This window comes from Pelmatolapia mariae, linkage group LG7 (genome assembly GCF_036321145.2).
Source record: "Pelmatolapia mariae isolate MD_Pm_ZW linkage group LG7, Pm_UMD_F_2, whole genome shotgun sequence".
In the NCBI taxonomy this organism is placed as follows: Eukaryota; Metazoa; Chordata; class Actinopteri; order Cichliformes; family Cichlidae; genus Pelmatolapia; species Pelmatolapia mariae.
Genome location: NC_086233.1, coordinates 19,977,669 through 20,002,177, shown reverse-complemented (window position 1 = coordinate 20,002,177; position 24,509 = coordinate 19,977,669). Strand labels below are relative to the sequence as shown.

At 38.1% G+C, this 24,509-nt stretch overlaps 1 protein-coding gene across 8 annotated transcripts in view; it reads right to left on the bottom strand.

Moving 5' to 3' along the window:
* mapk10 (mitogen-activated protein kinase 10) overlaps positions 1-24,509 on the bottom strand; it is a 40,662-nt gene that overhangs the window by 4,598 nt on the left and 11,555 nt on the right. For 2 of the 8 annotated variants that reach the window (XM_063478326.1, XM_063478330.1), the window contains exons 2-13: positions 23,591-23,662; positions 22,217-22,386; positions 17,128-17,257; positions 16,608-16,666; positions 16,082-16,220; positions 15,261-15,426; positions 14,045-14,116; positions 7,853-8,035; positions 4,667-4,791; positions 3,926-3,952; positions 2,145-2,208; positions 1,814-1,891 (exon numbers count right to left, since the gene is read on the bottom strand). In XM_063478326.1, the coding sequence (XP_063334396.1) occupies positions 1,814-1,891; positions 2,145-2,208; positions 3,926-3,952; positions 4,667-4,791; positions 7,853-8,035; positions 14,045-14,116; positions 15,261-15,426; positions 16,082-16,220; positions 16,608-16,666; positions 17,128-17,257; positions 22,217-22,386; positions 23,591-23,662 (1,285 nt within the window). Of the gene's footprint in view, positions 1-1,783; positions 1,892-2,144; positions 2,209-3,925; positions 3,953-4,666; positions 4,792-7,852; positions 8,036-8,942; positions 9,015-14,044; positions 14,117-15,260; positions 15,427-16,081; positions 16,221-16,607; positions 16,667-17,127; positions 17,258-22,216; positions 22,387-23,564; positions 23,663-24,509 lie in introns of all 8 variants that reach the window. The other 6 variants (XM_063478333.1, XM_063478331.1, XM_063478334.1 and 3 more) reach the window with 5 other exon arrangements.

Here is a 24,509-nt window from a genome sequence, read left to right as displayed (position 1 = left end):
AATGCTGAAACTTCAAGACCCATGGTCCAAAACCTGGTGGGTGAAGAGATGGTGGCCAGGTCCTTGTTTTATATAGCTGGTTACATGGTAGACTAATAATCTAATATTAATAATCTTACATTCACCTTGTTTTAAAGTCAGAGGTATGCACATTAGGGAACTTGGGGTACTTCCCCAAAATCAATCTGCTGCTTTTGAACATTAATGATCTAATAAATAATATACATAATGATATTATGCATAAATAAAATTACATTGTTTCCAACATCCTCAGAAGCCTAATTGGAACTGTGTGTGTGAGTACATGCTCTGTCTATTAGCACGCAGTGACCAATTTATACCTCTATGAAGTTGGTTCCTGCTTTGTCAGCCTTTAAAAAAAGACTTTAAAGCAGATGCAGGAAACAGACCAAATGCAGTAATTTGTGCAGAGGACTTGCACGCTGTGAGTCTGCTGTTTGTGTCTGTTTCCTGTTGGGAGTAACTGTTTAAATAAAGCAAGATTAATAGCGCGCATCGGTTTTATAGGGTAACTAATCAGAAGTGACAGTTAAAGCTTCATGTGTGAGAGGAGCACAGCATAAAGTATTGTACCGTGCAATAATCCACACTAGTTACATAGCGATATATAAGATGGGAGTTTAAGTCATTACCTCATATTATTAACCTTTAGAGAAACTGTGGCAAAAGCAGTAATATGTGATTCTGACTCCTAAAAAAGTCTGAATCATATCACAGCGTCACGCCCACACACATATCTTCCACACTCAATAAACTGTTGCTCATTTCTTCATATTCTTGGAGATAATGAGATAATGCACAGTGTCGTGCAAATAAATACTGCAGCACTGGGCTGATAAATCTTCTGCTAACATCATTAAAAATATCATAATCTAAACACACAAAGTGGGTCTGACTGTGTGTGATTGCAGGTCTTCTCTTCATGCTGCAATGAGACACTGTCGTCTGCAGCTCCTGCACTGCGTCAGACGCTATACAGCGGCCCATCTGCTTAATTACAAGTAGATGGAAAGAAGAAAAAAGATGAAGCTCGTGAATTTTCTAGAGACGGGCCGAGAGACACAGAGCAAAAACGAGCACCATGTTATTTAACTATATTTGGCACTAAGGATGTTTGTTGCCCAGCTTATAGTGAGAGATGGTTTATAAGTTTTCTAAGAGGGAAAATCCCACTCACTTTGTACAATAGACTGAAAGAGGACACCCAGAAAGGCGTTCTCTGATCTGAGGCGTCTGTTTAATTTCTTCTCCTTGTGTTTTCAGTCTTCCAAATCTACCTTCTTACTGTTTTCGTGCAGTGTGGTTGTGGTTTCAAACAAGCACTGCGGCCTTTTTTTTTTTCTTTTTTTTTTAGATGGATCTCTGCAAATGCTGACTGGGCTGGTTAGTATGCTCAAAGTGACTCTATACTGCCATCCTGTGGCACATCATAAGAATAGCAGTTTTTGTCCTCTGAGGGCATTTGTAGCCAAGTAGACTGACATTTCCTGAGACAGACCCCTCAAAACCCAAAGCTTAAGACACAGTAATGTAATACATATAAACATACAATCATAAAGGCATTTGAATTATCCTGTACTACGAAACAATTTTAGCAATCACAGAATAGCAATCTTTACAAATCATCAGGCACAAAGTGACATCACTGAACTGAACAACATTTAACTTGAGATGCAAGGGACAGAGACATGTGGTCAACAGCACAATGGGTTTTTCTAATTACAAGGGATAACTCCAGTAAGGTTATATTAAATTCACTTACAGAGCGGTTAGGCTTATGCACTGAGAGTACCTGAAGGTGAAGGTTGTCCCTTCACAACGCCATTCTTCGTTCTCTCCTCAAAGTTCATCACCTCTTTGTAGATAAGTTCTGCAAGGGGTGTGGGAAAAAGGTAGTAGAACACACAAGTGACAAAAATATGTGCAATCTGCACCCATCTATGCAGACAGTGTTCATATTACCATTAACTACTAAAAAAAACAAGATCATTCAAATGCATGGTAACACTAAAAAATTATTCAATCGAGTACATTACTGCACATATAATATACAGCTTTTTATCGTTCTACCATATGTGTCCTTTGTTGAGTTTTTATTTTTAGCCCGGATGAGCAGCACTCACCTTTCCATTCATCAATGGAGTGTTCTCTTTCATCCAGCTGCTTGTCGTAGATCTGAGGTGGAGGCTAAAGAGGAGAGAGAGAGAACACAATTCCATTTTAGTAACATTTCAGCTAACGGCCTAGCATTACTCCCAAGTGCAATACCTACAGAAAGCAGCTCAAGATTTTACAAGATCACATTATAAATATGCATCTTTCAAATGTGCAAATGGAAGGAAAAAAACAAACAAACAGCATGCCGGGTCTAAAAGTTCGGCACATGTTGATTATGAATTAAATTTAAATAAAAATTAAGCAATAATGTATTACTTCCATAAAATGCATTATAAGTTCATTGTCTGCCATTTATAAACAAAAAATGTCTCAAAGTAGGTCATTCTTTATAATCAAGACTAAATACCTGACAGGATAGTGAGATAAGAAAACATCTGGCGCCAGTGCTTTCCCCCCACACCCTCCCTCATGGGACTTGTCATCTCGTCTACTCGGTCAAGAATACGCTGACTGGCATCGAGTCAGCCCATCTAACTACTCATTCACTCATTCCCCAGACTCCGACATCGTAATCCTGCCCATCTTTGTCAGTGTGGGTGACAAGACCACCAAGGAACCTCTCTGGTGTAACCCTGAGGGGACTGTTGTGGGTCAGCACTGAGCGGCCACAGCAGGACAAACCAACTGTTTGTAGATGTTAACGCTGTGGAGCTGTGGAAGTAGCTAAGGAGCTCTCTTCAAAACAAATTCTTACAGTAAATATTAAAACCTTGTATTCTATTACGATTTTTTTTAATGAATAGATTAGGTTTCCTGTGACATACGAGTTTTGGTCTATGTGCAGAGTGAAGCATGTGCAGTTTGACAATGACTGCTAACATGTGACAGTTTCTTTGAGCTCCACTAAAATCAGCGCACGGTCTGTATATAAAAGATGGACATAACCACCCTGATGTGACCCATTAGTTGGTGGATATCTGTTTTGAAGTCTGCTGCATTTTGATTTACAAAATGAAACGCATGGAGTGAAAATGACTAATAAACCAGGACACTGTGTACTCTTATAGTACCAACGAGTTAGTCACTAGGTTGTTGCACCATAAAGCACTCACTTTATCATCTATTTTACTTTAATTTCAACCATCATTTACAAAAATAACATGATGATGTACCAAAAAGACTTTAAACTCCTGACAGTTATCATAAAGTTAGTACAGTATTTACTGAATAGCATTGTGCTACTTTTAGTTAAGAATAATATTAGTTTTTTTTATATATATTATATTGGTATGTGTTTAATTTTACATGTTTTTGTGTCTTTTAATTATGCTCACAATCATTGTTTTGTTGATTCATTTAACCTGGCAGGAGCTACACATGAAAATTAGCCCATTTGGCTAAATCTGGCATATTTACATGACGAATTTAAGTGCTTGTGGTAATTTATATTAATTATCTCTTTTAAATAAACATATACATCATAGATCAAGAGAACAGTAGGGTCATTTCTGCGCTGGCTTCACTTCTCAGACCCAGAAGTTACTTCCATCTTTTATATACAGTCTGTGATTACTGCAATATCCAGATATTCTGGATGTTTCATTTGATTGTCATTTTCTGCTCCTATCTTTGCATTACACAGTCTCTTTTCTCTTGATTTTAAATATCTTCAAATATGGCAGAAGCACTGAACCACATGTGTCCAAAAATCTTCTTTCATTTACACTCTTTATTCGAAGAAGTCCAATTGCAGTGCATTCTTTGATGTAGGGAGTTTGTTATTTACCATGGATATTTGGATGTTATCTCTGGCCTTCATCAGGATGAGGTGACATTAGAGAAGGGGGGGAAAACAGCAGAAAACGTGTTGAAATGCCATTCACAGCCATGTTATACATCAACAGAAGCAACAAAGTCATCTTTAAAAACCATCAGACACCAGATGACAAGACAAGGCCATAGTCATGAAATCTTCTGTAAAGGAGGAAAAACTACTATACAGTGAGTGTGTTAGGCAACAGGATATTTCACGTAGTAGAACAGCAGCACTGACATTCATCAGCTGGTTGTGCTCTCATTACTTGTACTGCTGTAAAAATTTATCGGGTTGCAGATGGCTTTTTACCCAATCTCACTGTCACCTCATACTAATGAGGCGCTGATGAAGACGCCAGATTTCACCAAATCAACCAGCAACACCACCCCTCTCATGTTACAAGATCCAACAATCCACTATATAAATCTTTCAGTGTAGCATGAAAATTTACCAGCAAAGACTTTGGGTTATTTTACAGAAATCTACAAAATCGTTTGGTTCTGCACTAAAGACTAAAAATATAAGTGAGGAAAAAAATGCAAATTAGATGTGAACAAAAGTAATCAAAATAGCAAGCGGTTAAAAAAATGCAGTTTAGTCATGCTATAAATCACTATCAGTGCGTACAAATTAAAACATGGGAGGGGCGGGGTGAGGAGGATTTAGCTTGGGATGGTAATCGATACACAGCTCTGCTGAAGTCCTACTCACCGCCTCCACCTCAGCCGGATCATACCACACGTTGATGTAGGGGTGCTGTAAGGCCTCATCCACTGACATCCGCTTAGCAGGGTCGATAATCAGCATCTTAGACAGCAAGTCTCTAGCCTGGCTTGCTGTAGTTTGAAAAAAAAAAAACATTTAAAAAGGAAAAAACCATATTTAGATGTTTTGATGAAACAAGAAAGTATTACATGCCAAACAGCAGAGGAAATGGAAGAGGGAGGAGAGAGAGAGACCGGGAAATGTCAGGGATTAAAGAGAATAATTAACAGGAGTTTGTGACTAGAAACCAGATTCTCACAGCAAAGTGCAGTATCTTGGTTTAATTTTACCATGAGTTAATATAAATGATATGGGTAACATCTAAAATATATACAAGCATGCAGTGTGGTTATTAGAGGTAATAGATGGTCAAAAAAATTAAAGATCCAAGATTCAATGAATTAGCATTGTAATAATAATAATAATAATATTAATACTACTACTACTACTAATAATAATAGTCTTTAATAGTCAAAGATGCATCAATGGTGACCTCTGGAGGATGAGTACAGTAATCTCACAACCTGAGAATAGAAAGGCCAAAGTCTGTTTATTTCTTATTTTTGTTTATTTTCCAGTTTATTTCTTTTGTTTCCCTTAACCAAATTTCCTCCAGCTCAACAGTGACAAAACTGAGGTTCTCATGATTGGCCCTGATAGCTTCTCTAAGGAGGACATATGTCAAACTAGTCCTCTAAAACAGCAGTATCAGACCATCTGCTATACAGTCAGCCAATAATCTCAAACTTCTATTACATGCTATAGTTTTTCTTGTATCTTGATTATTGTGATTCACTCTGAATGTGCATCTCTCAGCCCTCTTTAGCCCATCTTCAATTAGTCAAGGCAAAAACTAGCAACCGAATGTCCATCTGTTCTTCTTTCCCATCACTGGCTTCACATGAAATTTTAAACTTCTACTAATTACATATGAATGGCCAGGCACCTGCTTATACAGCTGATGGGCCTCTCCAGTGATCAGGTCAGGGCCTTTTAAGTGTTCCACACTCTTATTGTAAGTCCCAAGATGATGACACGTTTGAGCTTTTAGCATCTAAACTTTGGCTGACTGAATCAACTGTTGAAACTCTTTGTAAGTCAGCTTTTCCTTAAATTTTGCTTACATGGAAGCATGACTGTATGAGCAGATGTAAGAACTCAGGCTTGGCCATGTGTTTGTATGCTGGGATATGTGTATCTCTTTGTAACTGATATTGTAACTTTATAACTGTTTTTGTTGTTGTCATGAATAAATTGTGCCAAACTTTTCTTTATATTTGTGTTTTACTTGTTATTAGGGCAGACAAATCAAAAAGGCTTCACAGAATTTTCATAGGGTTTATTGGGTTTTAAGTATTTAATCTGCAGACTGGTTGAAATCTGAATTATTGCTAGATAATTCTTTAATAATCAACCATCCAGATATCTCCTCAGTTTGTCCCATATGTATTTTTTAATGAAGCACTAGGTCTGTTTGTTGCAGATGTTGCCAGTCAACTTGTTCTTTTGCATTTTGCAGTAAATTGGACATCAACAGCAAAAATTTCAATAAGCATTACCAGTCACTCATTCGGACAGACTCTCTATCCTCTGGCCATTTTGAACTGATCTGAAATTGAAACCCTAAAACCACACAACACTTCCTCTCCTACACACTTGACCTTCACTATAAATAAATCTCCACCAGCAGAGGAGCGAAGAAGCTGAAGCAAGTACAGACAGATGAGCTGGGCGTACCCTTTGAGCATCACCACAGCATCAAAAAGATGATAAACTTGAAAAAATAGCTCCTCTGTCTCTCTCCTTTCACCTTTCCTTATTCCTTACCTACCTCTTTTTCATTCCCTCTGTCCTACAGTACTGTGACTCGTCTTCCCCCTAAGGTTCAAAATAAATAAAACCCAAAGGATGTTTCTCTCATGTCTGACTCACTTCCTACCTGTCACAAAACAAAACACACAAAACACTTCATCTTGGTCTCACACCCTCTCACTCTGTCTGTCTCTTTCGGTGTATTCCTTTAACAGTGTCACTCCAGCGGGGAGCAGCTTGAATACAAAAGCGATTCATTAGAATTTCAACATTCGAGAGCTTTGATGTGGGAGCGGGAGAGCAAAATATTTTTTTAAAGGCATATTTTTTTTATAGCTCACTGGAAATGTTTTTGATGCCTTCAATTCTTGGCTGAGACAGAAGAAACAACATGTCAGTTAACACTCTGCATAAGAAGTCGATTGAAATCGGCTCACACGGTACAGGATTAACATACTGCAGTTTACTGATGCTCGGAGGATGACCAAAGATAAAATGTAAAAGTACAGTCCTGTTAAAAAACTAAATACACCTGACGATTCAGTAGCTTGTGCATCCACCTTTAGCAGCAATAACTTAATTGAGTTTTGAGACTCTGAATTTGAGACTTTTTGGGCATTGAGTGTAGATTTGCTGCTGTGCTTGGGATCGTTGTCTGTTGCATCACCCAAAGCTTTAGCTGTCAGACAGATGGCCTTGCATGTGATTCTAAAATACTTTGGTACACAGTTCGTGGTCACTGTTTAACATTGGGGTTAATTTGCTGAGATGCCCAGTCCTAGCAAGATCAACAAACTGTTAAAATCTTCGGTTTCTATAGAGGTTCTCACACTTGCTGATGACAAATTAATCAAGTACATTTAATTTGCAACACCTGGCTACTACTTACCCTCTTATATTCTATAGAAGCAGGCTATACTTAGTTTTTGACATACTACAGCATACATGAAATGAACAAAATGTATAGCCATCTTAGCTGCTAGGTGATATGTACTCACAGAGCAGCTAAGATGCTGAGAATAAGAATAGCATACTTACAGAGTTAACATGCAAATAACTAGAGCTATACAAATAGCTGTAATTATTAATATCCTAGTATATCACACAAATTAAAAATACATGCCTGATCTATAAAACAGAATGACTGCCTGTCAGAGTGATAAGTGCAATAAAGAAGACTCTCTGTTTAATCGACAGACATCATATTTGTGCAAAGGTTCAATAAAAGACCTTAAAAGCCTCATACTGGAAGCTAATGAAATGGCTAAATTGCAATAGCCTAAGTTCACAGGTTCCCTGTGTATAATTACAGGTTCTCACCTTTGAGTTTGTTGTGCTCAGAGTCAGCAGGGAAAAGGCAATCGGGGAAGAGTTTGGGGAAGGTGAGGCCTGCGTACTTTGGCCGGTTCTCGACATAGTTCCTCACTGTGGGTTGAAGTTTCTTCATGAATTCTGGCGAGGGCGTGCCCAGCTGCTCGATCACCTTGTTCCACTGATCAATATCTGGTGTGGAAGGCCAAGATTAAGGGAAACACACATGGAATACAGAGCATCCTGTCACCCTGCAAAGCTCAGTGTCCCCTCAGGTATCACACTACAATACAATTCTGACTTCATTTTCCATTTAAAAGCACAAAGAGGAGTGCTACAAAGTGCTGTGACCAAGATAAATTAATAATTTTTAATCTCAAATCAGCCGTGTCCCACTTAACCACCAAAAGAAGCATCCATTAGGATTAGGAAAAAAAACCCAGCTGACTTCTAAATGGTGAAAAACACAAGATTTCTATTAAAAAAAAAAATTCCTTTTATTCTTTTTGTTTTTCTTTGTCTCCAGCCATTGTTAAGTGTTTCTAAAAATAAAAAAATAAAAAACCTTTTGATGAAAACATGACTGATTGGATTAAAAGACACGTGTACGGTATAAATGTAGCCATGTGTCCAGTATACTTGTATCAGCTTCTCTTTCACTTCCTTCCTTACAACAAATATTTCCTCTCTTAGCCTTCGACACACTCCAAACCTTCCCCTCCTAATGTTCTCACACCGAGTGCCAGTTAGGGCAGAGAGCTGCCAGTGGCCACTATAGATCCCTATTACTTCTTTTTGCTGGATTGTCTCACGCTCCCATCTCCGTTTTGTCTCTATTGCACACTGGCCATGATCCACCCAGTGCCTAGTAAGGTGGGGTTTTTTTTAATCCACTAAGACTCTTATCCACGGCTCTTCAGCAAGCAGTTGGATTCGCTCTGACACCTCGAGGTGATTTTTTTTGTTTTTTCTCAGCATGTCAGTGCCAAAACGCATGATACTCGATAGACTCAGAGTCATTCGCAACTGCCCTCGAAAAAACGCTGCAGGGTTCCTGCTGCCTTCAGGTTTACATTTCTAACAGAGGGAGCAAGGATACGGTCCGTCCCAGGGAACAGCACTGTCCCTCTTATCAACTCTCCAAAGATGCAGCCGACTGACCACATGTCCACTAAGGTCACACGCACCCACATAAACACACAAACACAAACATTTGCTGAGGGAAATATGTGACTCTTTAGCGACCAGATGTTCACCAGCTATCTGCTAACTGCATCTGTCCTTAGGGCAGGTTGCTTACAGTGAGTCATCACAGCTGTTTTTTGTTCTTTTTTTGTAGAAAACAGGCCCCCTGCTAACAGTTAAAGCAATGCACTGGGGCTAGACAGCTCAGCAGTGTTTAAAAAAACACTATGAAGCTCTGTAAAGCTACAGAGAGGGTGTACACCCCAACAACAATTCTCTAGAAGCCAAACAATCACTTTGTCACTTTGTAATTTGATCCATTTAATATAATTAAAATTCCTCCTTCTCCGTTTTTTCAAATAGCAAAGTGTTTACATTTTTAAAAAATGGTTAGGGAGGGTTTTTTTTGTCAGGGTGAAGATACTCTAACGCACATTATAAGCAGACCAGTGAGACAAACACATTGGCCTCCAATTTAAAGTCCCCATTTAGAAATACTGAGAATGTCAACCAGAAATAGAGTACCTGTAAACGTACCATTATTACTTCAGAAGAAAATCAAATAACACACTAATGCTGTGTAATATATTTAACTTATTTTTTAGGAAAATAGAAAAGGAAAAGAAACATATGCTGTTTATTAGGTGTGACAACAGAGTTAGCACATAACGCTTAAACACCCAGGAACAGTTTGGGCTATACTGCAACCTTAAGCCCTGTTCGGACAACAAGCTATTTTGGGTTGTTCGAGCCTCATTTGCTATAGTATATCATAACATATACATCAATGAAATACCAATATGTGCTGTATACACAAAGGTTTTAGGCTACCTATTTGACTACACCCACGGGAGATTTTCTGACATCCCATTCTAAAGCCATGGAGTTGGTCCCTCCTTTGCAGCTATAACAGCTTCCACTCTTCTGGGAAGTCTTTTTACAAGATTTTTAAGTGTGCCTGTGGGGATTTTTGCCCATTCATCCAGAAGACCTTTTGTGAAGGTCACACAGTGCTGTTGGACAAAAGGGCCTGGCTCACAGTCTCTGTTGTAGTTCATCCCTCCTCCATCAAACTCTACAGTTGGCATAATGCAATGCACTCATGCTTCAGATTGCCAGATAGAGAACCATGATTCGCCCATCCACAGAACAAGTTTCTTCCAGAACCCAGTGATTTACTCACTTCATCTGATACTTGGATTTGCACTTAGTGATATAGTGCTTGCATGCAGCTGCTCGGCCTTGGAAACCGATGCCTCCCCAACCTCCAAGCACACAGTTTTTGTGCTGATGTTAATGCCAAAGGAGGTCTGGAGTGCCAAACTATGTGCCTCAGCACTTGGCAACCATGGTCTGCCACTTCATGGGGGAGTGGAAGATTGTGGAAGCTGATTGTGGAATATCTGGGAGGGAACAAATTGACTTGTTGCAACGCTGGCATCCTATTACAGTACCACGCTCAAATTCAGTGAGCTCTTCAGAACCACCCATTCTTTCTTGGTTTTATACCCCTGTGGCAACAAAATTGGCAACAAAACAAAAACATAATTCCACCCAAGTTCAAAGATTAAGCAGCGTGACCCAATACTTGTGTCCATATAGTGCATCTGTAATAGGCCAACACCAGTCAGCAATGCTATCCAAACTATGTATCAGTACTTAATCATTTCTGCAGAGAGGTACTTTAAAACAAAAGTCAGCCACATTTTAAAACTTAAAGAACAAAGGAGATAATGGTGGCTGTATGATTACTAAGTAGAAAAAATGCCTACATAAGACCTCTGTACAGAAGGAAATGTTAAAATCATTTCACCTTCTCTAGAGAGAATATATTTTTAAGCTTATTGAACACAGTAAAATCCACCTTTGGTTCCTCCAAGACCTCCAATATAACTTATTAATAAACACACTGCTCCACTCATCCATCACAGAACAACCAGTAACCCTGTAGCCCACAGGGCTTTTACCGGTAGACTCTTACCTACTCTGTATCATTTGACAGACACTCTGGGACGTGTAGACTTTAGCCAGGTCAATAGTTCTAAGTTGAAAAATCAATGAAGTACATTAAGATTTGCGACAACAGGGTACCAGTCCAGAACTGATCTATAAGCAGAAGATTAACAAAAGTGTGCATGACTCTACTTTATTGATCTAAAGCAAAAGGTATGGAGTGATGAAATGATACGAATTTTTAGGTCATTTTGGGAGCAGAGACAGCGGAGAAAGATATTGCTTGGCTCATTGCTGGGTTTCTCTAGTTTTCCAGAACATTAATCTTTCAGGGACCCAGTGCTCAGGGCTGCAGACAGCAGAGTATTACCTTTACCATTGCCATGTGTGGCTGTGATCAATCTCAGTTCACTGTCAAACACGCTAGCAGCTACATGAAAAGAGAGCACAGTTAGTGGTACTACCACTGTATGATATATGTGCTACTTTTTGTTTGTTTTCTGGTCCTAATAAATGTATTAATTATCTGAATATTGACCCTCAAACAGAATTTGCTTGAGGTTCCTAAACAACAAAAAGTGAATCAATTACAAGAATCTGCAAACAGGCTGCAAAACCTGTGAGCTTCATGTTTCATATTTGAAAAGGTAGGCACTGGATCTGCATGCAGAGTGCAAAGAAATCCCTTCAAGCGCCTAAGTGCAATGTGTCTCAAGAATTGTGACGATCTGTCATTATGCTAAGGTTCTTTTATACATACATACATTAAAGCCTATGACTGACACGCATTAAAAGGCAATATCCAATTAGCTGGTGTCAGACATTAAATGGTCTTTACCTCACGGGGAATAGCACAGATAACTGTTTAATGGATTCACAACAAACAATAGGGCATTGCGTGTCCTGCACCCAGTACTCTCTATTCAGGCAGCACCCCCGCCTAAATCAATTGAGTATTTATACTGGTGAGAACAACTTTGACGCAATCTTCTGTTGTGTGCGACACGTGAAAACACAACAGGAGATGGTTTGCTTCAGACTTGTGACAACAACAAAACGTATGAAAATGGCTTTGCTTTCACTGCCATTTGTTCCCCCTGAATTCAGGCAAAGGGTCGGAATCTTTTACCTCTAATTCCAAATTAAATTGTGTATTTGTTAGAAACTGTTTTCAGCTGGGGATGAGACACAAGCCTTACAGCAGTAGGCTGTAGCCAATCTGTGTGTCTGAATTTATGGCGCTCTTTGGGTTCAGTCTTTAAAAGGCATGTTTGATTTGATACTGGTAAAATATAGGTTATCCCAAAACTCATACATAAACATGCATCACCTTAGTGGAATGTTTACCACCTATAGCACTTTATTCTTCATCTTAATTACTTGCTAAGGTAACAGATTATAATATGGCTCTTTACTAATTCCCCTGTAAATAAATGGCATTTCATTGTATTTCTTTGAAATTACAGTGTCATTATATTTACTTAAAAATACGTAAAGGTAGGTACACTAAAATAAGGAATGACAAGTCAGGATTTTACACAAAACAAAGAAAAGAATATACTGTAAGTGAATTCAAGTAGTCTGTAAGTAATTTTAATTACAGCATGAGTTACTTTACGTAGTGCCAGAATTCAGAGGATTTTTTAGACAGGAAACACAAATTGTACTGCAAGTACTAAATACTAACTTCTACATAATTTTGTAGAAAAGTAAACAAAATTTGCCAATCTTACACTGTAAGCATGTTGTGCTTTTGTATTATGGGGTAGCCTTAACCTTAAAATTTAAAATAACTTGAAATTTCCTGAAAGTTATTTTTGAATAATGATTGTGAAAGAAAATGAATCAAGTTCGACTTGGCTCCATCAATATAAGGTCACACACCTACAAGTTTTGATGGTATTTATGTTTTCTTTTAAGTTGGTGAGTGGGAACAGTCCTTATCACATATATATTGGTAGAATAAAAGGACAGTTGAATAATAGAACATCCATCATGCACATCAACATTATAAATATTAAATAAAGATATCAAAAGGCAACATTAACCCAATCCATAATAAGACCTCTGGCCTGAAAAGTACAGTGTGCTTACGATGTAAGATGGGAAAATGTTTGATGTCTGCACTTTTGCATTTTAGCATTTGTTTGACACCCCTAATTGTGTATCTGTCTTTAAGTATTTGTGGGTAAATATAATTACATTGTAATTTCAAATAACTTCATTTAATTACAGGGGAATTACTGGGGCCGTGTTATAAACTGTTACCCATGCTAACGTGCTAATCGACTACACTTTCAACCTTTGAACTTTCCACACACTGCTAATTGAGTTCAACCAGGCTGCTATTTACACATGCTCAAAGGGAATACTCAATATTATTCACTCATTACTGAATATTTTATTAGCATTCCTGACTCATACATGTAGATGTGCTCATCCCATATGTGCGCATGTCCTCAACTCCAGCACAGGGACTATTTTTACAAATCCACCCTACTGAAAGAAGTCTTCTCAGGGATGCAATCACACCCCGATCACTGCAAGAGAAAACACCAGGTAGCACTCTAAGAGCACACATTTAAATATTCAGAAATAAGGTAAGAAAGAATTTCCTCTTCCCAGTGAAAAAAAGCATTGAAAAGAGCATTTTATGATGTTACTAGGTTAAGTGAAAAGCGTTAAAGAAGAAAAGTTGTTGTTGCTATAAATATGTGTTACAAGCCAGCCAGATGTGAGTGTGGTTTAGTTCACCTCAGTAACATACAGCAAACATCAGGCTCAGTATCTGCTTGACCAAAACACCATTTAAAAGTTATATTTCTAAGATCTTTACCTGCTTGCATGGCGGCAGCTTCTTTTTCCTTAGCTGGCATAGCACTTCCAGATACCCTCAGGTGCTTTCAGAGAGCATTACAATCAATCAAAATTGAACATGGTTGGTTATACTTTAAACTAAAAAAACTATTTTCAGTGTGAGTGTCACTTGACTTTTATGAGCAAAACTACAACATGTAAAAAGCTACAGTCAAAGAATTGATCTGTTTTTATTAACAAGGATACAGTCCCGGCCAGGGAAAAGGATTTTGTGGCGCACCATTTCTCCCATAATGCACCCCACCGACCAAATATCCACTGCACGCATAGAGGTGAGGATGAGACACAGAGGGAGCAAAACACAAGGAGGGAAAGCAAAGGTTAGTGTTGTCCACAGACAGCTCATAGACTGGCATTAGTGATCAGATGCTAACTGGTTTTAATTGTGAGAGGAATAATTAGTGAGAGGCATGTTTCAGGATTCAAATCTGAATGGAATACAGAGATAGACAGAGCAGAGTGAAGCACAGTGAAGCAGCGCCTTAGATAGACTAACTAGTGGCAGGAAATTCAAAGCCCTGGAGCTTTCAGGCTTCCCTTCTTCAGAGGAATATGGCTAATGAGTCACTGAGGCTGGCACTCAGTCACATGTTCTGGGGGCTTTTAATCAGTGACTCATAACTCCAGCACTTTAATTCACTCAACCAGAATTGTTGATAAGGTTTTAAAGTTAATGATATGACACTTTAATTTGGAATCATCATCAAACGATCATCTGCACATGTGAGCAGTTTGATTGTTCAGATCGTAGCTGATTTAAAAACACATAGAGCCTCGCAGCTGCTGGGTGTAATTAGCTTCTTAAAATGTAAACATTTCAAAGGCTTTTTTTCCCCCACATCAGTTTTATGTTGGTTCACTGCCACAGCAAGAACATAACCAAGTGCAAAAAAGTGCCAATAAACTAAAAAGTCTAATTGATGATATAACCATATTAGAAAAATTTCCCCCCAAAATAGGCTGCTGTTTAAAAAGAATGCAATGATTTGAAAATCTTATAAATTCATCTTCTATTCACAATATAACATAGGAAATTACATCAAGGGTTTAAACTGAGATAATTTCCCATTTTAAGAAAAATATTATGACCCAAGCAGTTGCAAAAAAATTTATTACCACTTTATTACCATTTTTTTGTACCACTTTTGATTTTTTTTTGATAGCACATTTTCACAGTGTAAACATTTGATGTTTTCTGTGTACTACTGTGAATAAAATATGGATTCATGAGATTTGCAAATCATCACATTCTGTTTTTATTTACAATTTGCAGTGTACAGTTACAGTTGTACTTGGATCTAAAAGCAAATACTAATACTAATAAAAATTAAATACCATGACTCTAGCCCTTAAAGGTTTTCCGTTTGAATCCCACATGTATCTAGTTATTGTTAAATCTCACCATTCTCCTTGTATCCCATTCCTAGTATGACCTCTGGGGCTCTGTAGTATCGAGTCACCACATACGGGGTCATCATGAAACTGGTGCCTGCAGTCCTAGCCAGACCGAAATCCAGGATTTTCAGGGTACAGTCTGATTTCACCACTATATTGCTTGGTTTGAGATCCTGGCAAAAGCAATAGGAAATGGGAAAAAATGTTTATTAATGATTATTTCCTGCTGTTATTCATAGAAAGTCTATTAACTGGCATTTGCCTTAATTATTGTTTGTTAATGATTCATGTAAGAGACTCAGAAAATCTTTAGTACAATACTTCAGTTTTTCATTTAAGGGAATAGAACAAAAACGTGGAAATTAAGGGAAATGAAAGAACGAGGATGAACTAGACTGCCTCTCTCTGATGATAACAAACCTTCCAGCAACTCTAAAATTCTATCAACACATATTTTCTTTTTTTGATCCTCACACAACTCGGGGTGTTAGAACAACAATTTGCTATTTTACAGGAGGTAATCTGAACTGCAGCAATGTCGGGACTAAATTATTGTTGACATAGGGAAGGTGCTTTCTACAAATGCAAATGCTGTCTGCCCCGGAATTTCATTTGCCTTCATGCACGTGGCACGCAAAACCTGCAGAGTCCAGTGGGCACTTGTTCCCGCTTCTCAGCCCTGGTCTCTGTAGCGTTTTCTCACTAAAGCGATTGAGGTGATGGCACAAAACGTGTGCAATATATTGACATTGCTGAAGATTTAAAAGCACACGACACAAACCAAATCCAGCAGTGGAACAAGAAGACAGAGCAGGCTTGCTCTCCTACCCTGTGAATAATGCCGGCTGAGTGCAGATGTTTGATACCACACAGCATCTGGTAGAGCAGGTAGGACATTCTCTCATGGTCAAGCTCCATCTGAATCACCTGGCACAAGTTGGCATCCATTAGTTCCATCACTAGATACCTAAAAAACAAAAACAAAAAAAGTTTAATTTATGCATGAATGGTTGACACAGTTGTGAGATGTGTGGCCCACGAGTTACTGCTGAGAAACTGAAAGCCTCCACGTGGGCCGATCACTCTCACTGTGGTACTATTTACACAGACATTGTTCTAAAAGTGAATTCACTCTCATTTATCATTCATTATGGAAACAGGACACCTCTGGCTGCCTCACATTACACCTACAGTACGTTCACTGATTCCACTCGAATAGTTGTCAAAAACGAATGAGGTGCAAAGGAGTAATAAGCACCTAATGTAGTATAAATAGACTCCCTGTATTTTGTCTGGCATTTTAAATGAACACATGTTTCGTTTTCTTGCTAATTTTTTTCCTGAGTATACTTACACATCCTGGAATTCCTCTAATGATTTCTGTGGTGTGAAGACATTTAATAAACTGATAATCTGAAAAAGAGAACAGCATGAACAGGGTCAACAAAGAGCAGTAAAAATACAAGAAAAGACATTAAAGCAAGGGACTGTGGGCACAAGTTAGTAATGACCCTCTTGAAGGACACCGCTGAGTGAGAGACAGAGTAAACCAGAGAGGCGAAGCGAAACAAAAGAGTGGGGATAAATGTGGAGGATGGAAAAAAGAGACAGAAGAGCACAAACTGCGGCACTGGTGATTACATCCATGCCTTGAAGCACTCTCTGTTTCAGTCTCCTGCCAGTTTAGTACATTTCTGGAGGCATGGAATTTAGCACGGTCATAACATCGCTGAGACTTGTCTGCTTTTGTAGCAAAGGGATTTTGCAGGAGCCAGAAATAGACTCAGACTGGGGTGCAGTTTTAAACTGCATCTCATTCAAGTTGGGATACATTTTCCTTTGGTCCTTTGTTACCTCTCGTTAGAATCGCTTACATTTTTGTGATTGACGCATTTCATGAGCACCAACTCCCGGTATGCCCTCTTGGCATGGGTCTGGTTCTGGAAGGGTCTGCTCAGCTTCTTGATGGCTACATTTCTGTCCAGGACAGCGTCATAGCCCGCACTGCAGAAAACAAACCACAGAGATCAGTATTCCTCTTGCACACTGTAACAATCCATGGCTTAATGTCAATAGTCACTGACACAAAAGGATAAAATAGATGAAAGGCGAAAGCTTTAAGCTTATTTCTCTCTGTAAAAATAATATAAATCAGAACTTATTAATACATGAAGATTATAGGGCTCAATTATAACTTGCTAGCTGTGTGACAACTGTGTATTACAGTAATAGTAAGTTATATACTTAATAAAACTAAAATCAATAAGTAGCCCATTAAATCCATGACAAACTGTGATTAAACATAAATGTATACATTATTTTTTAATTTAATGAGTTTACTCTCATATCGTATTATTATTATTACTATTATTATTGTTATTATTATTATTATTATTATTATTATTATTATTACTCTTATTTGAAATTTTTATCTAATCTTATATTCAATTTATTTATTTATTTTTTAATAATTATTATTGTATTTATTTCTGCATTTTGAATTCACAGTCATGGTAAAAAGAAATTATTTACTTAACATAAATTAAGGCAACATGCAGCTTGTTGTACTACTTTTAACAGCAACAGAGTCAAGTAAGTGTTTTCTCTGTGACTTTTACCAGTCTCTCACATCATCATGGACCAAATTTGGACCAGTCTCCTTTACAGTGAGGTTTACTGGCATTCATTTATTCACAGCTCTGTTAGAGTCCCGCTGCAGCATTTTGGTCAGGTTGAAGGCCGGACTTTGATTGGCCCAGTGCAACACCCCGATTCCTTTCTTTCTCAGTTTGACTCTACAGTACTTTGGTATACAGAGGTGATCATGAAAATCATCAACAGTATTGTTTGATGGACAGTAAAAGTTGCTTCTCTAAGATCATTGATGATGTCTTTCTTACTTGGTGTTGTGTTAATACGCACCTGAATGCCAAACAAAAACAATAAACTGCTAAAACTGCTAAGTGGTTGCTACTTACCCTCTTAATTAGTATGGAAAAAGTAAGGCTATCTATCTATCTATCTATCTATCTATCTATCTATCTATCTATCTATCTATCTATCTATCTATCTATCTATCTATCTATCTATCTATCTATCTATCTATCTATCTATCTATCTATCTATCTATCTATCTATCTATCTATCTATCTATCTATCTATCTATCTATCTATCTATCTATCTATCTATCTATCTATCTATCTATCTATCTATCTATCTATCTATCTATCTATCTATCTATCTATCTATCTATCTATCTATCTATCTCTCTAGTTAAAGTGTTACCTAAACTAAACCACACAGCAGAATGTGTGTTATATGTAGATGCCCTTTCCTTCCACCAGTTTGATGACCATTACAGCAGAGTGGGTGCTTTGCTGGCTCAACACAATCCCAATTTTTGAAAGCCTCAGGTATTTTAGCTGTTTGTGGCAGTTTATGTTGGCCTTCATTGAACGGTAATACAGAAAAAGCTGCCATAAAAATGTCATCTCACTGTTTCGGCTCAACCTCAAAATGTGCCTTTTCTGACAAGATGCTATAAAATTGAGTTTCCAAGCATCTGACTGTGTACGGCTGGGTGGGATACGCTGTGGTTTGCCATGACTGTGTGGAGACTGCAGGCCAGAGATGATGTGTGGCCATGGAAACAGTGGAGCCTTTATAAAAGCATTGATCCAGTAGGGATTTGGAGTCAGTCATCACATTTGTAGCTGAGTGAAAGATGATGTCATAACCAGCTAAACTACTTAAAGCCTTCATCCCTCCTAAGATGCTTGGGAAAGCTCATTCTGACCAACTCATAAGGTCAGAGATGTGCACAGATTGGGATTTTTGTGGGCGACCACATTAGCAGAGTGACTCTTAACTGCGGCAAAGACAAGCAAGAACAAGTTTTACCTCATTAGCATGTTCTCAGGCTTTACTGGGACAAGACTCTACTGATTGCATAAGAGAAGCAGAATGTGTACTTAGTCACTGCTGATTTTTTCCAGACAAGCTTCTGGATCTCTGTCTGCTCGTATGCATATTATTTGCTTGCAGTGAAAGCCCATGTATGTTATAAAATGTGTAAGCATTTAACCATCTGTGCAAACCATCAGACAGATGTTTATGTAAATATGATTATGTCACCCAGTCAGGGATTATGCTGAAGTTAAGACACAGCAAGTCACCTGTTTTATCTTTATAAATACACATGTCAAAGTCATTTATTATGTTTTTATGTATTTGTGAACATCTAAACAAGGCCTTATAGTTCAACCAATTTCATCTCTATGATCAGGATATGGTCAAGGATATTTATATCATTCTCTGTGGTTTTATGTGGTTTGGTTGCTTTAATGCTATCACCATATGACACCAGATGACAGCTGTGGACACAGCCAAGCAGCACACAGCAGAGCAGGTTCAATTAGATTTGCACTCCCTGCCATCCATCTCTACAATATCCTTAAAATGGGCACAATCCCAGCATTAGCAGTTACAGCCTGCCCAAGCTCTTTTGCAAATGCACGAAATTGCTTTGGAGCGGAAAGAGAGTGGGACTGAGGACATGGGAAGCAAAGGAAGGACAATGAGAGAGGTCAAGTGAAGGGCAGGAGAGTTGAGAGCTAGTGAATCTTCAAAAACGACACAATATACACTGAAGTAAAACATGTCAGCTCAAGTCATCTCTGGGAGAGTTTGTGGCATGAGAATATCACCCTCAGTGACACAACATTAACATAAATATAACTTATAGTTCTGTCTGGTCATTTCACAAACACTGTAAGATGCATTCCTTTAAGTGGAGGCTTGGCAGACATTCCTCTGCATTCTGACAGGGCGTGCGTGAGTTGACTTGTAATGAATACAAGCTTCCTCTGCAATCTGGATTAAGGGTCCACTTAATGCCCACCCTGTAAGGCTCTTATGGCTCATACATCCATATTCAAAATAAACGATATGTCACCAGCTCACTGGAGCACACCAGGAAGGATATAAGACTACACCCTTCACATCTGTAGAAAACATTAAGAGAAAAAAAGCTAATTCTGATATTTGATGAGTGTAATTTTTTCAGGAAAGTCTATTCAGAAACACCACAACTACAATTCATACTATTATCACAAGATATTATTACTGTTGCTACTCTTTTAAAGTAGCAACAATTTAACTGTCTTTTTAGCTTTTTTAAGTATTTGCTATCAATTTTAGTCCAAATGTGGCTTAAAACAAGCAATTAAGATTGTAAACTCATCAGGAAAGTGTTTATTGAGGTCACAGATCAACTGGGAAGTAGGGTTGTTTCCCCACAGACTTCTGCACCAATGCGTCTTTCTTACAGGCAGCTAATAAGAAACCCCCCTGCCGGTTGCCTGAATTAGGTTTAGGGCACTTTGGCTTTATTTTTCAGCCTCTCAAGCTACACGGATTTTAGTAGGTATGCCTGCTTAACTCCCTGTCAATGCAAACATCTAATTGACCCATCAGTAACTCAGTGTATTTTGGCATGCTGGCAGGATCAAGGCTAGCATGGTGGCTAGTCACCAAAGTCAGCATGTGTTCCCTCTGATTTCCTCGCACACTCCAAAGACATGCGTGGGGTTAGGTTATCTGATGATTCCAAATTGGCTGTAGGTGTGAATGCAAATGGCTGTTCACCTCTCCAAGTTGTAACATACGTCTTGCCTTTAGAAACAACACCATCATGACCTTGAATTTTATAAGTGGAAAAGGATGGATGGACATGGTCAAGACAACCTGCTGAAGTTCACACCGGACATAAGAATGAAGGTGACTTAAGTATCGTGGCACAGCTGTTGTTTGGCTGGTCTCAGTATTTTAGAAATTGCTGATCTACTAGGATTTTCCTGCACAACCATCCCCAAATAAAAACTTGTTAAAAACAAAGCACCCAGAAGAGCATTTCTGAACACATGCTGAACCTTAAAACAGATGGGCTACAACAGCATAAGACCACACTGGGTGCCACTCCTGTCAACTAAGAAGAGGAAACTATAGTTCACACAGCCTTACTAAAATTGTACAGAAGATTGGAAAAATGTTGGCTGGTCCAACTAGTCTGGGATTTCTGCTGAAATATTCAGATGCCATTGAGCTGAATTTGCTGCATACAACATGAACAATGTTGCATTCAAGTCCTACTTTATATCAACAGCTCAGGCTGTTGGTGGTGTAATGGTGTGGGAAAAGCCTTTAGCACACTTTGGACAACTTGGTACTAACTTAGCTTTATTTAGCCACCACAGCCTTACTGATTATTGTTGCTGACCATGTCCATCCCTTTATGATCACAGTGTACCCATCCTCTGATGGCTGCCTCCAGCAGGATCATTTCAAATGTGACTCAGTCTAGTAGAGCACCTTTGGAAAGCTCTATTGGATTGGAATGGAAGATTCCCATAATGTATGTGCCGCTGAAAAATCTGTAGCAACTGTGTGGCTATCAGGTCACCATGGACCAAAATGTCTGTTTTTAACACATTACTGAACCTATGCCATGACGAATTAAGTCAGTTCTAAAGGCAAAAAAGTTAAAATCCATCTTTTATATACAGTCTGTTTCCCCAATGTCAACATAAAACATCATTTAATGATTATTTTTTTCCCTAACATTAAAGATATTAACATTCATCAGCAGACACAGATAATTCAAACAATTAAAATCACTGCACCTGCTTGCCTCGATTAAGTTTAAACCAAACATTTGTGCAAATGAACAAAGAAGAAGGAATCTCTCCAGGCTTTTCAGAAGAATAGAAAATATGACTTTAATATAAATTAAATTAGCAAAATTATTCAGAAAACCTCACAAATTCACTCCAACATTAAAAACAAACGTTAGAAAATCAGCTAGCAATGAGTTAACTGAGCATTAAAGATTACACCAAAGCCCATCAAACAGCTTGATATGATATAAAATAAGACATTAGAGAAATGTACCATTGAGCACTTACCAGACAATTCCCTGAGCTCCAGAACCAATGGGCTTTAAATTCTGGTAGCGTTTTAAAACTGTGAAGGTAGAGTCTCCCACTTCCACACTGTAGAACTGGTTGTCCACTTTGCTTTTGCTCATGTTGTAATGCTTGGCAATATATGACACATCCACTTGTTTTCCAAAACCCTGCAAAGGGATGACATAAAATGCATATGTAACACATCTACACTGCACATTTGTTTTTATTAGGCTACTCATTTTAAAATCGATATCATTGTTATATGATATATAGCCATAATAACCATCATTAATATCTAAGAAGAGCTTCACATCATAACATGCATTTAACTGCTGTAAAGGCAACAAAAAAGCATACATCAAGGTATATTTGGTAAAAATGGTAAAGTAGAATAAACAAGACAGGACATAAGGTTTAGCCGAGTTTACAGCTGAATGAATTCAATGCAGAAATATAATCTCTGTAATAGCCCCTCTAACGACATTAGCTTTAGTCCTTACTTGACTACATTTCACCCGGCAATCAGGCTGTAATTACTTGGGCAAAGCAGGCAACCAAATGGTGCCACAACAAAGCATATCAGGTAATTACAGACTTGGTAATTATAACACAGCTCACAAACCAACCAAAGTTACTGCATATGCACTGCTATGGTTGAACCATCTTCTTTGTGCACAATGGAAGATTGATAAATCTGCTTTAAGGCGCTGAAGGTCGATGTCCTCCAAACTCAGATTATTCATATATATCTGGCATCTTTAGCAGCTATTAAACATTCAGCTAGAATCTCATGTGCAATGCAAACATCCCAATCTATCTGAGCTCCAACTGAATTGTCTGTGGTTTTTCCTTATAACAAGCAACACAATGCATGTAAAAAGAGTCAAAATAAAGACTTTTTATCTTATGGAATCACAACCCCAGCTGAGTTTTGTATTTACACTGTGGGAACTCAAGAGGAGACAGCAATTAAGCTTCAGTAATAAGCAGATTATACTGCATTCTTTTTAGTATAGACCTCAGTTAAAGATAAATAGTGGAGGTGTTGAACAAAAGTAGAAAATCAGGGCTAGCTGAATTGTTTTGATATACATAATGAATTATCAACAAAAGGCTGAAAACACGTCAGCTTCTGATAAAGGCTCCTCAAGGACATTTGCTTCAAACCTCTTAATCAAACCATTTTGCACAAATTGTGTTGTTTTTCTTAATTAAACATTTCAAATTATTTTTTGAGCACACAACTGCTTAAGAGCTCATTTTGCATACACAGAAAAAACAAAACAAAACAAAAAAAACCATACAGAGTCAGAATAGAGGGAATGGAAGTGAATGAATACTGTACCTTTTTTACCTGTAAGGAACACACACCTGACAAAAGGCTATCTTTACATCCAGGACTGGTTGGCTGCAGTTATATAAGAAATGTCTGCTCATAAATACCTGAAAGACACAAACAGAGGAGAAGCAGAGAGTGAGCACATGTAGGTGTGGGTGTGGGTAGTGGCAATTTGTCACATATACAATGGCAAAACAAAGATTTATTATTGTATTTCTGCAAAACAACACTCACACCTCTCCCCGTGTGGGGACTGAAACCCACCAGGAAAATTCACTTGTGTCCTCTCTACTCTGTTCCCATCATTCTCAATAAAAATGAGAAAAACAACAATTCGTCACCTCCCAGTCCTCGATAAATATGAACTGACCAGTTATTGATTCTTCATCAGAGCACATTGCAGTGTGGTTGCAGTGATCAATGCGTGTTGAAAATAAGACATGAGGAGGTGGTCCCATTGATGAGTGAAAGACGATGAGAAGATATTTGCTGATGAATTCCAAAACAGCTTAAAAGCAAGTTTTCCCTTTTAAAATTGATTAAAACAGGTTTTGTGTAAATGTAAATTTAAAGCTAACAGTATAAATCTATATTTTTTAAAATGTGTTTTCTTTTGCCCTCTGTGTGAGACCTGGTTTGTTAAATTTTAGATAGCTCAGCTTGAAGTCAGGAGAGACAAAGAAATAGCTGCCCAAAGTTAAAAAAAAAAAAATTACTGATCAGCACCTTTAAAAACTAGTACCCCCATTCTAAAACCAGTGTGACTTTCTGTGTGACTTTTTCAGTCTTTTATATCATTGTGGAAGAATTTTGGCCCACTCTTGTTTGCATTGCTTCACTTCACTGGGGTTTACATACATTCATTTATGCACTGCTGAGGTCTGGACTTGGACCGAGCCACTGCAACACCTCAATTCTTTTCTTTTTCACTCATCCAGTTGTAGATTTGCT